This window comes from Coptis chinensis, chromosome 8, assembly GCF_015680905.1.
Source record: "Coptis chinensis isolate HL-2020 chromosome 8, ASM1568090v1, whole genome shotgun sequence".
Classification (NCBI taxonomy): Eukaryota; Viridiplantae; Streptophyta; class Magnoliopsida; order Ranunculales; family Ranunculaceae; genus Coptis; species Coptis chinensis.
The window spans coordinates 28628990-28646962 of NC_141463.1; the positions used below are offsets into that span (position 1 = coordinate 28628990).

General features: G+C 36.4%; 1 protein-coding gene across 5 annotated transcripts; it reads left to right on the top strand.

The window, feature by feature from the left end:
• Positions 1–8760: 8760 nt before the first annotated feature.
• Positions 8761–17734, top strand: LOC147480943 (SH3 domain-containing protein 2-like). Of its 5 annotated transcripts, none has more exons than XM_086577515.1 (11): positions 8779–8797; positions 8892–8988; positions 11397–11513; positions 11616–11674; positions 11774–11925; positions 13434–13535; positions 13831–14031; positions 14148–14210; positions 14325–14477; positions 14687–14761; positions 16962–17230. In XM_086577515.1, exons 3-11 carry the CDS (start codon positions 11422–11424, stop codon positions 17079–17081), a joined length of 1017 nt encoding a protein of 338 aa, XP_086433641.1. In that variant the 5' UTR covers positions 8779–8797; positions 8892–8988; positions 11397–11421; the 3' UTR covers positions 17082–17230. The 5 variants fall into 5 exon arrangements, with proteins under 5 accessions (XP_086433637.1, XP_086433641.1, XP_086433639.1 ...); XM_086577513.1 differs by lacking the exon at positions 8779–8797 and adding an exon at positions 17414–17734 and having other exon boundaries at positions 8804–8988; positions 11605–11674; positions 16962–16986; XM_086577511.1 differs by having other exon boundaries at positions 8761–8797; positions 11605–11925.
• Positions 17735–17973: the final 239 nt, after the last annotated feature.

The following is a 17973-nucleotide window of genomic DNA, read 5'->3' on the forward strand; positions in this document are numbered from 1 at the left end:
TGTTAATTTTTGTTATGAAGAGGACTTTTGTTTAAGTTGAAAATTTTATTGGTTTTTAAATTATCCGCATGTTTAAACTGTTTATGGGTTTTTGGGAGTTGAGAGTGCGTCACACCTCGAAGATCGAAGAGTCAGGAACAAATAATGTTTTTCCGAATTCTGTCGAAATTCGGGGTGTGACACAATATGAGGACCACACTTCACAATAAGATAAATGCAAAACATTTAATTCACAAGGTTTAGAGACAACCAATAGAAACTAAGCTACGTTCTATTAAGCGAAACATGATTCACTCCCACATAGTTTATACTATCTTTCTCCTCAACAAAAGCTACAAAACCGATTATCAAGTAAGTAAACCTTATTGGTGGATGTTCTGTTATAATTTGAGCATCAGGGACCTGAGATGTTGCCCTAAGAAAGTGAGCCAAAGGCTGACCATATGTGTCTCGAAACGCCCGGCTGATCTTTGGCGCACTAGATGGGTCGATAGTGAGTGGTTGCATCACCCAATTCAACCACGATTGTAGTTCCCTGCATTAATGGAAAAAGTAAAATATTAGCAGACATCACTTGATTTACAATGGAAACAAGTAACAATTTAATAATCTAATCAAACGAATACAGATGATCTACCAACCAATGCTCCACTAGTTTATGAACCCAAATTCAATTCCACTAGTCCCGTGTTCACCTCACCCCATGATTTTGAGTTGATATGCTAATATTAAAACATGATTTTGAGTTGAAAAAGCATTAGTTTACAAAATGCTTACAAATCTTACTTGAGACCTAAAATTGGCTTAAGATCGACCGGTTAAATTCTTCTTGGATGTTCGCAATTCTTGTAAGGACCAATAACTTAACCATAACAGCAAGCAATTAGACCATTCTGAAATCAAGAAGAGCTGACAAGAAGATCTAAACCACTTGATAAGGGCAAAAAATATCGATCAGAGAAAAGTCAGAGAGCTACGACGTCAATGGTTAGAGAACTGATAAAAGTAAACAAATATAAAAAAAATCAAGTAACCCCCACTCCCCCTTAAAACAGTTGTTCGATCCTAGAAAATAGTTTTATGGACAATGGGCCATGGTGTTTGAACGATGACAATCTCATTATTTTATTCAAGATTATTAGTGATCTAACTTCACAGGTTGATCTAACTTCACAGGTAGTATGCACCCTTTCAACCCTCAAGGTATTTCAGTGAGTAAGGAGCAAGAGAGAGAGAGCTAACCTTATACTTTGGTAGTTGGCGACTTGGTGGTGAGCTGGTGAAGGAGCTCTTCTCGGGGTTTCTTTTTTGGGTAAAGTTCTCGACTTCTCGCCTTCTTGGGGGTTTTTTTTTTTTGAACAAAAATGACAAAACCAAAGAGAAGAAAGTTTAAAACGCGATTTTTTCAAAATATCGTGATATATACGGTTTTTACGTTTAAATCGTGTTTCAAACGTTTTAAACGCGATATTTTGAAAAACACAGGCTCAAAACGCATACAAGACGCCTTGGCAATTTAACGGGTTTTAAACGCGTTTTATTCAAAAAAACGCCGTACTTGGTGACAATTGACTGCAGTCATACCGCCTTGTAGAAATCTTCCGTCCATCAGTCACATTTTTGCCGTAGATTGATGGGTGCCCATCCTTACGGAAGTTTGTTAATCTTGTCACATTCAACAGTATCAATGGTACCTTCATTTTATGAATAACAACCTCATCATCCCTACTCAAGCTCCTCTTCCTCTGATATGCAGGGCTTCGGCTCCTAAAAGGACTGCCACTCCTGAACATGGAGAACTTCCGAAAAAGGTTTTGGGTTTTTGAGTGATGGGAATTTTTTTTTAGGGTCGGCGGAAGAGAAAAGAAGAAAGGTTTTGGTTTTTTAAATCGCGGGGCTGTTTTTCGGTTTAGGGCCAGTTTCTTGGGCAGTTTTTTTCTCCCCCTTTCTGTAATCGCGGGGTATAATTCCTTTTTTCTCTTCTTATTTCCCAGTGATTAATTGTTTCCTCTCTTGATTTAGCGTGAGTAAAGTGGGTACTTAAAATTTGCCTACGTGGACACCCTTAGAGAAGAGGAAAAGGGACTGCTATTATATATATATATAAAGATAAAGAAGTCATAAACCACGGTAGAAAGTGAAAAATTTATATACTACTGTTTATGTTTAAGGTAGTGGGGATGTGGAGTACTCTCACGCTGAAAAAAAAACTAACCATGGTATATGGCCCAACTTATCCCACGGTTTTCATGTAATTGTGGCATATACTAGTAAACCAATGACCAAAGAAATTTCCGCCGTGGTATATAAATATTTCCCACGGTTTTTGGAAGAACCGTAGTATAAACGTTCTTATTGACCGTGGTATATGTGTCATTCTGTAGTAGTGAAACAAAATAAATAAATAAACAAAAAGAAAACACCATCATAAATAAAAAAAGGGTACTAAACAAAAACAATAGCTCCAATACTAAAACTTTCGAAATCTTCTGACCTCAAGTATGCCACCAAATATACAGAATCTACACAATCCATGGTACATATGTCCATTAAATCACTTTCAATATCATCTCCAAATAACTCTGCCTGCCGGAAAATGTCTTGTATCATAGTACCCTAGAAGCATTACATTGAGGAGCATGTGTATGTATGTATGCAAGTTAAGGGAAGACATACAGAAAAATAGTAATTAACATAGTCTACATATATAACATAATTTACAAGAAATGAAAATAAAACAAGCATACCTGTAGAGTAATTAACAGTCTAACTATGCCAAATTTGAGCTTCAATTCAGCTGCTCATAGCTGTTGCCCCTGGCAGACCACAACTAGTAAACCAACAAACTAATGATATAACATATACACATTTAATGAACTGATCAAAGTATTTGCATAACATTCACATGCCCCCACAAAAGGGACATTGAAAAATTAAATTTCCATGTATAGCATAACACGTTCATGCATATAGTGACGAAAAGCTTGATTTTAAAATGAGCGTCTCATCTTCAATTCGCAATGTGCAGCCTCATATAAGATAGATGGTTTAAAATTCTAATGGTGGCAGACAACCTACTAACTAGCTTGTTGTTTCCTCACTAGGATTGATTCCATTATTCAAAGGCATAAGAGATGCCAAGAACTCAAGATAACATCAACGTCGAATGGAAACTCCAAAACAAACATTCAACCATCGACAACTAATCAATCATTGGTCACTCAAATTCATGGACAACCATCCAACCAACACATTAAAACAGTTAAGCAAACTAGGAATTAAGGAACAAGACAAGCTATCTATAGAGTGCGCAATCTGAGTTTCAGACTTACAACTACAAATAATTTTCCCAAATCAACAAGGAAGAAAAGAAAGAGGACCCATTTGAAGTGTCCAACCCTCTCAAATTTAATTGCCAAGAAGCCTTACAAGGTTTTTTCAAAGGAGCAGTAAAAATGAGTTTTGAATAGCAACTATTTTTATCAAAAGTTCGCACCTTGGGGCACTTCACAGGTCTCTAAAGAACATTGATGCGTTGACCACATAAGTTCTACAGGTAAAGAAGTCTTAAACTCAAAACTTTAGCAAAACAAATAAACTCCGGAGCAATCATGTTAAAAATTACAATTTTCGACGCTTGGTAATATGCAAATAATGCAAAATTCTGCTGGTTAAATTAGAACTATGTGTGATTCAAAGATATGGTTATCTTGGTAGGTGTTTTAATTTACCACCAAAATCTCTACCCAATGAAGACACATATCTTTACCACTAAAACAATCATAGCCCTTGAATCACCTTGATTTATTCTAATCAGTCAACTTTTGCTAAATATGCAGAATAACCAGGAAAACCCTAAAATGTAAAACTTGGTCCTCAAAATGTTTTAATTATTACTAATGTACAGTGTAACCATTTTCAAATACGTACAAAACAAGAACAAACAATGAGCTATGGTTATATGTATTTTCAAGTAAAAAAGATCAAGAGAAATTAAATGGAACTTTAGCATATTATTTTGTAAGAATGTTCAAGGGAAAAGCTCCTTGACCAGCCTGTGAATTGGTAGAAACATATAGATTATGTATACTAATTTTATAAAGCAAAGGACATATGAACAACTTAAAGAATCAGATGATATCAACCTACGACTGTGGTCTAAAAGATACATGAATAAGTTCACACTTTACATTTTGAAGTAAACACTGATTACGCACCATGAGTTTTGAACTAAAAATGATAGATTTAATTGATATTTTTTTAAATCCCAATAAAAAAAAACACACACACATCAAATTTCGAAGTAAAAATGAGAAATTCTTACCAGATAAATTGAGAATAAAAAACGAAGTGAGCAAGACCATTTTCGAAAGGCACGAACCTATCAAGAAGCTCTAACTGATTTGTTAAAGTTAGGGTTCCAAAATCTAAACAGTATAGTAAAAGAAGTTGGAGACACCACAACACCAACACAACTTTGATTCAAACTCTCTTCCTTTCTTTCTCTCCCATATTTTTCTTCTTCCTCAAATTTCAAAACTTTTTTCTCTTTTCGCAATTCTTCTTCTGAAAGATCGAGATTTAGTAATGGAAAGTAATGGCGACAGTGAGTGGATTGGAAATACGAGTAGAAGGAGGAATCTTAAGAACAAAATCTGATGATGAAAATGAAGTTGAGAGGTTTTCCAATCCCTAGAGAACAGAAGTTGCAGAGAAAAAGAGGGGTGGTTTTGAGCGTGGATATATTACTTTTTTTTGCTAGATGATTTGGGCATAAGTTTTTATCGCCACAGTCCACTAACTCTAGTCAAAATATAAACCACTGTTTACATGAAACAGTGGGATATCGAAGCTAAACAGGTTACATCGTGTATATGGCATATTAGATCCCACGGTTTTCACAAACTAGTGGCATAAACCACTATCAAAAAAGTTAAACTAATTTCTACCGTGGTATATGGACATTAGCCATTGTTTTTGTAAAAACAGTGATAAATAAATTCAGACCTACCGTAGTATATGTGTATTTTTGTAGTAGTGCCCCCCTGTTTCATTATTGTCTTAAATACACATGATCGTCTCTATCCTCCTCCACAATGGTTTGAAGTTTAGCTTGGGGTGGGGTGGGGTGGATTTTGTTGTTTAGTAATATCCTTGTGATACACCAAGAGCTGCTAAGTAATCAACAACTAGCTCTATGACATTCTTTAAAGACATGAAAAAACTCTACATAGTTTATCCTAGAAACTAAAACAAGGATTTCAACTTTGATATTACTATAATACCATGCATGGTTCTGACTCCTTACCCATAAGAGGTAAGGAGAATGTGGACTGCTCTCATGGAGTCGGAAGCCAATAACAGTACTGGAAGAAAGAGGAAGCATTGTTCGACTCCACCCTAGATATAGGTTGACAACCAGCTAGCTTATTTTAAATTTCTAAAATTTACCAAACTGTATTAGTGGCTCGTCATAAATTTTTTGTTATTGCAATTGGTTCATCAATGAAAAATCTCAAAGAAAAATTCATGAATTAGTTGATAATAAAATATGAAAATTTATGAAACTCCAGCAATAAAATGAGAAAATGAACTACTAAATTTGAAATTTTGGTTTGAATTTATTTTGGGAGGGGGAAAATTGCATTATGGTTATAGTTTTTTTTGGTGGGAGAAATTGGGGGGTGCGCAGTTAGAAAGAAAAGGGTAAAAAGTAGAAATAAGAAATTGGGGAATAAAACCGGTTAGGACTAAACTCCGGAATAAATAACTAGAAAACCCAACTTCATTTCGAAACCACTATCCAGGACAACAATTGACTCTTGTCCAAAATAGACAATAGTAACCCTAAAACTAATAAGAACCCACGCATCCAACTCTCATCTCCACTCTCAAAACCGAAACCTAATTTCCAAAATAATAAGAAACTCATTTTTTTTTTTACAATTCTAAAAGCCCAACTCTCAATAGAATCTCTTCTCCACAAATTTTTAGTTGAAGATAAAATTGTTCTCCTCAAATTTGTAATTAAAAATATAAGATTAGATAATCAAGTTTTTGTGGTGTTCATTTTGAAGAAATTCATCTCGATATGATGTTAAATTAGCTTCAATTCTTTGTAAATATCATCGTGAAAAAGATGAAATTGAAGAAAAAGATAATGGAGATAAAGAAAATATAAAGTATAAGATGGTAAGAGATCGAGAAGTGAGTTTATCATGTTTTGTATGCACATGTGTCGGTGCATACTAAGCATCATGTGTATTGTCAGAAGAAATTGGTATGCACGAGTGTCTGTGCATACCTAAAAATTGGTATGCGTAATAGATTGGTATGCACAAACGACTAAGCATATCGAGTATCACGAGAAACTGTATGCACAAGTGTATGTGCATACTACCTTAGGTATGCACAAACGACTGTACATAACGAGCATCATGAGAAATGGTATGCACAATTGCACGTGTCTATGCATACCACCTTAGGTATGCACAGTCGTCTATGCATACCAAACATCACAAGAAATGTTACCACCTTAGGTATGCACGGATATCTGTGCATACCAAGTATCATAGTAAACTTGTATATATGATTGTTTGTGCATACCTTCATACTACCCAACAAACTTGTATGAACGGTTGTTTGTGCATACCTCATAATACCAAACAATAAATTCATTATCCAATTACTAAAAAAACTCAAATCTTTGACAAACCTAACAAAATCCAAGTTAAATTGAGATGAAATCCAATAGAGAAAGTAGAGTTGGGTAAAATCTAATCTAAATTGAGATGAAATCCAACAAAGTCTATTAAAATATAGAGAAAGGTAAAATTGGAAAGAGTAAAATATAAAAAAGTCAAGTCAGTCTTTATTAATAATTAAAACGTGAAATTAGGTTTTTCTAGTAGTTATACTCGAAAAAATATCCTTATCAATGGTTTCAAAACCCGACTGTCCTAGATCATGTTTAAAATTGGAAATTGGGCCTTTTGGCTTATTTCTTGTAATTTTTTTTTTGAAACGGTTAACAATTAAGTGATTAACATGGCCAATTCTGATGTGTTGCTAAAGTGGGAGCAGAATCAAAGAAAAATATTGGTGCGTTTATACAAAGGGGCGCGGTATTAGCACCCCACTTTATAGGATTGACACCCCTTTGACAAAAAATAAAACAATAATGGTTATTCCTTATATGTTCTTTTACACCCCACATGCCTATAGTTCTACGACATCGGATTGCCGCAAGATCTTATATTCCATGGCAGACAGTTGTCGCGAGATTGTACAATCCACGACATCAGGTTGCCGCGAGATCCCATATCTCACGGCAGGCAGTTGCTGTGAATTTTTTTTTTGTTTTTTTTTTTTTCACTTCAAATTTTGCGTATTGAACACACACGACATATGAATACCTCATTTTCTTCTTTAAAGCTTCTTTATATACTCCAAGAACAACACCAAAACCATGACAAAAAAAATGTACAATGGAGCCATAATTTTGCTATATCACGGCAAATATTTTCATATACTATAAGAAAATTTTGTGATCAAATTAATGAAGAAGAGTTTTGATAATTAACACAAGCAAAGACTCCATTTTAGTAAACACAAATCATTTCGCGGCAACTAACTTTTTTTACGGTGGCTATTAAAAAAATTTAAAAGAAAAAAGGACCCACGACAACCACCTTCCGTGGGATATGAGATCTCGCGGCAACCCGATGCCATAGATTGTACAATCTCGCGGCAACTGCTTGCCGTTAGTGTTTTTTGTGTGATTAATGGAGGGGTGCTAGTACCTTTGAATTGGTTAAAGAGGTGCCAATTCCATTTTATGAGGTGTCAATGCCGCGACCTTTATACAAAGGGCACCGAGTATAGCCCATCTTGCCTGAAACCCGAAACCCGCCCAAAACCCGAACAAAATACCCGCACCGAACCCGACAAAATTCGAACCCGAACTCAAACCGAAATACATAGGATAGGGTTTGGTCACACTCTCTAAATCCGGACCGACCCGATAATTTAGCCCTAAACTCGTTAAAAGGACTAAAAAACCCGAAACCAAATCCGGACCGAAACCGAACCCCAAATCCGGTTTCAATTGCATACTACTAATCTCATATAAAACAATGAGTTAGATAAATATTTAGATTATGATCTCATTCATGTTTATAATGACGAGTTATTTAATATATTGGATTATGAAAAAATTTATGTCGGGATTTCCAAAAATTTTCAGTAATTGCACGTGATCAATGTGTCTATAGTTCATTTCGAGTCTATTTATTTTTAAATCATATCAAATAATTATGTCCGAGTATAGGTGATAATTACTTCGAAGTTCATTAGAAGTTTTATTTTGTTTGAATGATTGGTGGATAGCCGAAAAAGGAATAAAATGTAGATATATATTTCAAATAAAGTTTTTTATTATTTTCTTTCTTCATTTATAACCCGGGCTTTATCTTACCCGAAATGCGAACCCGAGCCCGATAGGTACCCGGAATATAGGGTTAGGGTAGGGTTTGGTCACACTTTTGAACAAAATACCCGACTCCGAACCCGACCCGCTGAAAACCTGTCCGGGTTCTGGTAATCCGATACCTGTTCAAAACCCAAAAAGTCAGGTTCGGGCTGGGTCGGGTACCCGTTTGGACATCCCTAGTCAATTTTACACATTGCGGGTTTCTCGAGATTTTATATACATTTCGTCCCGGTTATAATAATAATAATAATAAAAACTGAAATATCTCAAACTTTCAACATTGCCTGAAATAGCAGCAACGGTCAGGTGAGCCCAACCAAAACATTACCTCATTTGTACATCTTCCAACGTTAAAAATTGGAAAGAACCTCATTTTTCACGAAGTATATATTATTATCAGATCTATCTTTCTCTGCAAATTTCAAAGCGTTTGTGTTATGGACGCAATCAGGAAACAAGCTACCAAGATAAGAGAACAGGTCGCTAAACAACAACAGGTATTATATATGTTCTTCACTAGCTTCATTCACCTGTTATTTTATATCCATATACTCATTTTCACTAGATTTTTTTTTATTATTTTAATGTGTTGCATTGTTGAAAATATGTAAGAGTTTTTGATACAATGGTGATAAAGATAGGAACTTGGAATTTATCATCATTAGTTAGAGAAATTGAGAGTACCCCTTTTCCCCATTTTATGTTCTTGTTGGAGCTTGTTTTGCTCACAACAATGCCGCCCACCACGTTCGCAGCATTTGTTTCAAGGGTTATGATGCATTGCTAACTCGGGTGGCAACTCGCAATATGAAGCTTAGTTTCAATGCATTTGACTCCCCTGACATAGGTGTTGTGGCAAAAGGGGATTGAACTTGTATCTAACAAATGGCATCTGCATCCTGGAGATCATACCAAAAGATCAGATTGATTTGTTAACCTTGTATAAAAAAGACTGAAGAATATATTCATTAGCACAGAAAAACTTTGAAATTGGGTTGAGAATTGCGGCGTAGTTTTGTGGAGATTAGAAATTTTGCATTGAACTGGATTTTTTATATTGAAGATGTCATGATTAATTCCGCGTCATTTCTCCTATATAAGCAACCTGTGGACACTTTTGTGTGAAAATGAATACCTTGGCCCCTTGCTAAGTAAGAGGTGGATAAGAAATGAGTAGGCTGAAGGGTGCAGACCGAGTAGGGAGGTCTTAGTTTCCATACAGATATGCCTGTAGAGTCCATCTCTTTGACGTAATGCTGTTTGGTTTCACCATTGATGAAATTTTACTTCACCGACAAAAACAGAAAGAAACACAAATCGTGTGGCATGTTTTAGATTTTCTTGACAATTATGCAAATTTATAGCAGAGTGAAGAAGAGAAAAGGAATCAAAAGCTGTACTCTTACATGTTAAATAGAAACTGACCACATGGTAGAAAAATTGTTGATTTGATTTTTTATGTATTAGTTTTAAATTCCATCATAAACAGAACTTTTCTGGATAAAATTGGTACCATCTGTAAAAATTGATATAAAGCATATAGCTGATTTTTGGGGCAAAAGATTTGGTAGAGGCACGTTGCCAGTAAAAGTTTCAATGTGTTTGCACGAGATAAACACACAATGGATTATATCCAAGATTTACAATCATGATACTAGCTAAATGGTTCTAGAACCAAATCTGAATAGTTCACAGATTTCCGTCGGGTGTATGCTAAGAAAACATGCTTTGACTATCAAGGCTCGAGACTTGGCTTTTAAGCACCAAATTTTCGAGGTGATTGCTGGCATAAGTGCATAACTGCATAAGCTCAGATCCCGTTAGTATATATTTTTATTTTTAATGTTTTATCTTTCAAGAACTAAACCTAAATAGTTCCCAGGAATTTGTATTTAGTGCTCTCCCAAACACATTAAACATACAGGGACAGACCTAGATTTGCAGAGATAAATGGAATAGGAAGATGAGGGTGTTAGTTTTCTTTTTTATGTGATAATGTTGTCAATCTAACAATTCAGATCATCTTCTCTTTTTGAACTTTCTACAATGTCTAAGAGAAGAATTGCCTACAACTCGCCAATTGTGAAAATGATGCAACTTTTCCTCAATCCCTCTTCTCTCCCTGTAATCACAATCAAGATAAATCATCGAATATGTACAGCTCATAACTTAAGCAATGCAGTCATTGTTCTCAGTGCAAAATTTTGTTAATTCCAACGATTTGCAGCAGTGAAATGATCCTTTTCTTGTCGCTGTTGTAATTACTCCTACACTACAACTGTGGTGATGATTGGAAGTGGAATCATACAGGAAGTTATTGGCACACGATTATCAGCTCTCTAAGAGAGTCTTTTAGCTGCAGCATTGCCTAATTTGCATTACCGAGTAATCAAAATTTTGTTTGTTTTATTATTTCCTTCGCATCCGACTCTGTTTTATTGGTTTGTTTAAGTAGAGAGTTAAACAATGTGTGGTCTTAGTCGCATATAAGGCACCAAATATTTCTATCCCATATTCTCATAAGCTATGAATCCTATGATTTTGCATTTCATTGAATTTTTATAAGCAATTATCATCGATTAGAAGGTTGGATTTTATTCATGCATCCTATTATCTTCAGTGGTGTAGTTATCTCATCATTGGGTTTTGTACACGCTATATTTCAGAAACTGGAAGAATGTTGCTAGTCATAACATTACATAAGCGTTTGGTTGTACTCTTGGGTATGAGAAAAGAGAAGAAACAGTCAGGGTTGTTATGTGTTTTTTTGGGGGTTTCTATATTTCGGTTTGTAAACTCAAAACAAAAGCAAATTAGTGGGGTGTAAGTGAAATCCCCCCGTTATGAATTTGACTCATTTGGCTGTAAAAAACATGCTTGTTACCTTCACTTTGTTGTACTTCAGGCAGTGCTCAAGCAGTTTGGAGGATATGGAGGTTCAGATAGTGTACTTACTGATGAGGCAGAACTTCAGCAGCATCAGAAACTTGAAAAGTTGTTCATATCAACACGTGCTGGAAAGGTAGGTTTTCTTCCTCCTGTTTTTCATGAAAGTTTCTTATTATTTACTTCTAATGCTCTATATGTTGTTTTCTAACTTTTCTCTTTGCCAGCATTTTCAAAGGGATGTTGTTCGTAGTGTGGAAGGTTACATTGTCACTGGATCCAAGCAAGTTGAAATCGGTGAGCTAGCGAAGCACAAATGCCCTACGATCTTGATCGTACTTGTTCTGACTTTGTCCTTGTTTCCTTCTTGTATGCTTAACTTATTGCTTTCTATAGGTTCAAAATTGTCAGAAGACAGCAGAAAATATGGGGCTGATAATACCTGTACCAGTGGTAATACATTGTCCAAAGCTGCGTTAAGCTATGGACGAGCTCGTGCTCAAATGGAAAAGGAACGTGGAAATTTGCTGAAAGCCCTTGGTACCCAGGTATGATCAATTACCTTCTAATGATTCAGGATGCAACCAAAAAAATAAAATAAATAATAGTAAATAAAAATAGTGGCAATATTGATAAGATCAATTAGCTATATCTGATTAAATTTATCACTATATTCTTCTGTTGCAAGTTGCATGGCATGCTATTTACATTTGGGTTGGTCGACCTATCTTGATAACTTTTACACTCCAATTCCTTCATTGAAAGAAATTAATGTACCTTAGAAATTGTTTCTTTTTGCGTCTCAGAGAGTTTGTTATTGCTCTGTTGAATTACCTTGCTAGTTGTTATGCCATTGATTTATGTTGTGTGTGGTGCAATATGCTCATGTTGTTAGACATTTATGATCACATATCCCAAATTTAAGCAATGACTATCATTTCTTTAGATGCCATTGTCTCGGGGGAGGGAGAATATTAGTAATTTATTCATCATTAGTCAGTAGTCACTGTTTCCTCAAGGCAAGAACCTTGGGGAAGTGGTGCAAACATGTGCGTTGCCGATGCCTATGTTCCTCCACTGAAGGGACCTATGACCAGCCCAATCAGCGGCTAAGCACATCCTTGCAGCAACTTCTTATGGTGACAGGCTGATGGCTAAACAGGAAAACAACACGTCTATTCAGGTTGGAGGCAAAGCAACCAGCAACCCATATATTCATCAAACCAGGCCACCAGGATTTTTTTGCCCAAATTTTTGTTGAATCATTGACTTTTCGTTCATTCTATATTAATAATGGTAGCAGGGCGAACCTTATTAGTACCTTCTTCTACGGATTACACCCCAAATCTTGCTTCTATCATCCCATTTTTTGGACACCATGTGACTGAAAAGAATTTTTTTTGATATAGTAATTGATGGTGGTTTGTAAAATTTTGTTTGGTAGTAGAAAAGCTACAAAACAAAGCTATGCTGAATCTGTTCAATGACTTATGGGCAGGTTTAGGGAGACCGACATTGTCTTCTGCCACTCGAATTTTAACCCTTCAAAGGTGAAGTGTGATGTACACTTGTACAGTAATGGCGATGGATGAGTGTCGTTTGCTTGTAGGGCCTCTGTGGCAATTTCATAGACAGTTCCCATGATGGTGCACCGAGCACTTATTATTTTCTATATGTAGTCAAAATTTTCACGTATCCTCTTCCACCTCTAGAAAGCGAAGTCTTTTACACTATGCTACATTTCTTGTCGAAGCTTCTATTTTGGATAGACAATACCAATCAGATTCAGTCCTCTCCTACGCTTGTGCAATCACTGTTTTGTGCACCGTTGGAGTAAGATAAACCATTTGACGTTATGGGTCCATTTTTATCATGATTTGAGATTGTTGTTTTTGCGAATTGTTGTCGCCTCATGATCTTTCCTCTGTAATTAAGTTTTTTTCGTTCCCAATGAAGCTTCCCCTATATCAGCTATAACATAATGTAGGCTACATCATCCAGTAGTGGACTGTTACAGTTAATTAAGTATGTGGTTCCAACACCTTTGGTTCTCCAGGTTGCAGAACCACTTCGAGCAATGGTGATGGGAACTCCACTGGAGGATGCACGACATCTTGCTCAACGATATGATAGAATTCGACAAGAAGCTGAAAGTCAGGTAATAATACTTGTTGATGTATGGCCTTTCATTCGCAGAAAGTACCTTTTCTTTGCCATTTTGGAACTGTTGTATACTATTAAAGAATATTCCTTTTTGTTGTCTACTAGTAAGTTCTATCCTTCATGGAAGGGGTAAAAGAAAAAACTTTGGAGTTTCACATGAAAATTAAACATTTAACAATTTCTTATCATTAAGCATATTAATCTCAATTCAGTGAAGTAAATTTTTCGTTGAATGCTCAGTTTCTGATTTCCTCCAGTTCCTCTTTTCATCGCATTTTGGACCTAGGTAGGCGATTGAAGTTTCCAAACGCCAAGCAAAAGTCAGGGAATCTGTTGGAAACATTGATGTCACTTCAAAACTGGAAGCTGCAGAGGCCAAACTGCAAGAGTTGAAGTCAAATATGGCTGTGTTGGGTAAAGAAGCTGTCGTAGCGATGGCTTCTGTGGAATCTCAACAGCAAAGGCTAACACTGCAGCGGCTTATTGCAATGGTATTGCATTTTGTGATTGTTCGATCTAGGACTTCTGAAAAAAAAAATCCTACCAGACATACAAGCAATCAGATTCAGAAACTAATTAGTTTTGCAAATTTTTGTCTGCACTGAAGGTTGAATCCGAGTGCACTTTTCATCAGAGAGTCCTCCAGATACTGGATCAGCTTGTGGATGAAGTATGGGTTTTACCTAGTACTTTTGTCAATTCTCGCCATCGATGGATCCTATATTCCTATCAAAATTGGGCTACCTTCTTTGTAATGTTGAATTATGTTTTTGGTGATTGATAGATGGTATCAGAGCGCCAAAGAATTGAAGCTTCTCCAAGCCCAACTTTGGACGAACGAATGCCATCCCCTCCATCATATGAAGAAGTTAATGGTGTCTTTGCTTCTCCATCATTTAATGGAATAACAGACAATGTAGGATACTTTTTAGGAGAGGTAAGTGTGCTAACTTTCTCTTTGTAAACTGTTGAGATGTTAGTTGTAGTCCCACATGTGATGTGTGAAGCCTTGCAATATGGTATAAATGTTACTTTGGCCTCTCCACTTATCACCAATTGGTTTTAAGTTGGATCCTCATTTTGTGTAATACAAATATTGGTTTTCTAGTGTATTTCTGCATCTCTTATCATTTTGTTTTTGTGTAGGCTGTGTTTTCGTACCAAGCTGAATCGGATGTGGAGTTGAATCTGTCAATTGGTGACTATGTTGTCATTCGAAAGGTTTTTAGATCTTTCTCTGCTTTTCTTTTATCGTAGTTTTGCCTTCTGCTAGCATTTTGTGTCATTGTGATGAATGAAGCCAAGTGTTGCCAGCTCTTTTCTTCAGGTGTCCATGGTGTCCGCATGGATGCAATCCAAGCACATTTTCAGATAAGCAGTATATTAACAGATCTGGGAAACAATCTCTTCACGCTTGGCACGCGACTTATGCCTTAGAAAAATACTGTATGCTCAAATCTGGATAAGGGACTCATCGTGTCAGTTCTAGGCAGCTCCTTACACCAAACTAGCCAGTTCTAGGAACTTGCCGAAGAAATGGTTAGGTCTGATGGTGTGCACCTGGACTGTGACCCCGTATCTGATTTGAGTCTTAGAAATTAGAAGAACTCTAGGAAATACGACGATTTAGTTCCATCCACATCACTGAACTTCCTTGTTGGTTTTTTATGGGCAACACCTCAGAGTTGATGGTTGTGTGGAAACCCCACACACAAGGTTAGTTGTAACAGCTTCTGAAAGAGTTGTTAATGTAGTATTCAGTAAAAATAGGAAAGTGGGGAAAATGTGCCATTATATCTGACTTGGCCTTCCCTTTCAAAGTCTAAGTTCACTAAGTATTAGCAAAAATGTATTATTGTTATGGAGAAGAAGTTTGGAGTAAAAGAGGATACGGCCTTAGGTTCAGCCTTGTATCACTTCAATATATATAAGAGAATAATAGAGTTTACACTAATAGAAACTTACTAAAGAAATCGGGTCCTTGAGAGATGTCCTCTTAGAACTCTAACAGTAATGAAGTGCTATCACTGATTTCTCTTACAAAGTCACAGTCTGATTCGTTATACTTCTTTTCTGCCCAAAATGGAATATCTTTCTCTTTCTTGAGCTGTCCAGCTTAAAATCTGCAGACTGCCTTTAGCCCTAGAATCTCGCATGACTAAATAATATTGCAGTATGTAAAAGAGATGCTTTATAGTTGTGGGCCAGCTCTCTCAACCCCCCTTCAGTAATACATGACTTCCTAACTCAACAAGGAAAAAACATAACTTGAAAGAAAGAAATACTACAATATTTGTCTTTAGTAAAAAGAATTCTTGTCGGCCAGCTGCTCAACTCGTGTCATAACATTCTCTGCTTCCCGCAAAATCTTCCATAACAGTGTGCAACCCGATTTTGGCAAACTTTTTTGGCCAGCTTCCCTCGATTCTTCTGCGGTTGACGATGACCTCCTACACCATTGGGGCGGTTGAAAGAACAGCTTAGAGTGATCACCCACGTAGTAAATATTCGGCAGTCACAGTTCTCCTTAAATCTTGGTGTTCGTCCTTTTTAGCGAGTATCGTTTAGTCTTTTGCTTCTTGAGGCTCCCACATCGGATTCTTCAAACCTTCTTAACCCAGGTGGGACACTTTGATGAAGAACAATGATGTTTCTTTGAAACCATCACATCACGGAAAATTCTAAAGCAACAAACTAACTGAACTTGAGAACGCAACTACAGTAAATCCTTGAACCGAAACTAATGTAAACATTTTATAGGCATTCCACAGCAGTTGATGAGGTGATATGGTATTTTAACTTGGTAACTAGATTGATTTGAACCCTAGCTGGTAACTTTTTGTTAGTTTTCTGTTAATTTATCTCGATAAACTTAAGCACAAGATCTGTTGCTGTTTTGGTATTGATAATCTGGCAAAGTGGCGAGTGTACCTGTGGTATAGTGGCATGCCTAATGTAAAAATAATTAGGTATTTGGTGTTTGGTAATCTGGCAAAGTGGGAAGTCTACTGTAGGCCAAAGAATAAGCACGTGGTAAGAAAATTCAGATGTACACAATGTTTGCCAACGATATATTGTGAATAGTACATAGAAAAATTGGAAGAGTTTACCAGGGGATGTACCCCGTGTCATGGTAATGTGGCTACGCCACTGATTTCAACTGCAAAGTAAAGATGTTTTATATCGTGTGCAATCTTGTCAAGAGGCCCCCTCAAACCAACTTATTTGACGTAGTTTATAACGAATTTGCTGTGAAAGGTTCTTCTATATCTCTGTCCAAATGTCAATGACACCTTCAGGACATAGACAGGCTTATTTATATTTTGTCAATATCATTATATTTGTAATTATATTTATAAATGACGCAAGTTGTTGACCTTTGTTATTTCTGTTTACTATTTACTATTTATTGTTTTAATAGGTATCAAACAATGGTTGGGCAGAAGGTGAATGTAGGGGAAAAGCAGGTTGGTTTCCTTTTGGATACGTTGAAAGGCGGGAGCGAGTGCTTGCAAGCAAAATGACGGCTGTAGTCTTTTAATGTCTTTGCTGTCTGTTGCGTCTTGGAGGCAATCCATTGATATCCACTTTCATTGATTGATTCTTTGGTATAGTTTGTAAGGTTTTCAAATTATCTTGTTGTGTCTCCATGTTCCACAGCTTGGTGGTGAATGTAGGGGAAAAGCAGGTTGGTTTCCTTTTGGATTTGGGAGCGAAAGTGCTTGCAAGCAAAATGACGGCTGTAGTCTTTTAATGTCTTTGCTGTCTGTTGCGTCTTGGAGGCAATCCATTGATATCCACTTTCATTGATTGATTCTTTGGTATAGTTTGTAAGGTTTTCAAATTATCTTGTTGTGTCTCCATGTTCCACAGCTTGGTGGTGAATGTAGGGGAAAAGCAGGTTGGTTTCCTTTTGGATACGTTGAAAGGCGGGAGCGAGTGCTTGCAAGCAAAATGACGGCTGTAGTCTTTTAATGTCTTTGCTGTCTGTTGCGTCTTGGAGGCAATCCATTGATATCCACTTTCATTGATTGATTCTTTGGTATAGTTTGTAAGGTTTTCAAATTATCTTGTTGTGTCTCCATGTTCCACAGCTTGGTTAGTGGTGAGAAATGTTGTCAACAATATTGAAATATTACTGAGACACTGAGCAAAGAATTTTTGTTTAATCAAAGTTACTGTCACCTTTGGTAATCCTTTTCTTTTGGTTACGATACGTTTCTCTCTTTGTTTGAATATTTGTATTGATTCCTATCATTCATTTGAATGGGGAGGAAAAATTGACGTAATTGAGGAGGTATTAAAACTAAAACTTTGAGCACATAGATCACGAGTTTTGTATTAAAGACCAATTAGCTCCTATGTGATGAACATTCTTTTTAGGCCAAGTACTAAAGTACGAAAAATTGAAATGGAGATCATAAAAAGTTGAG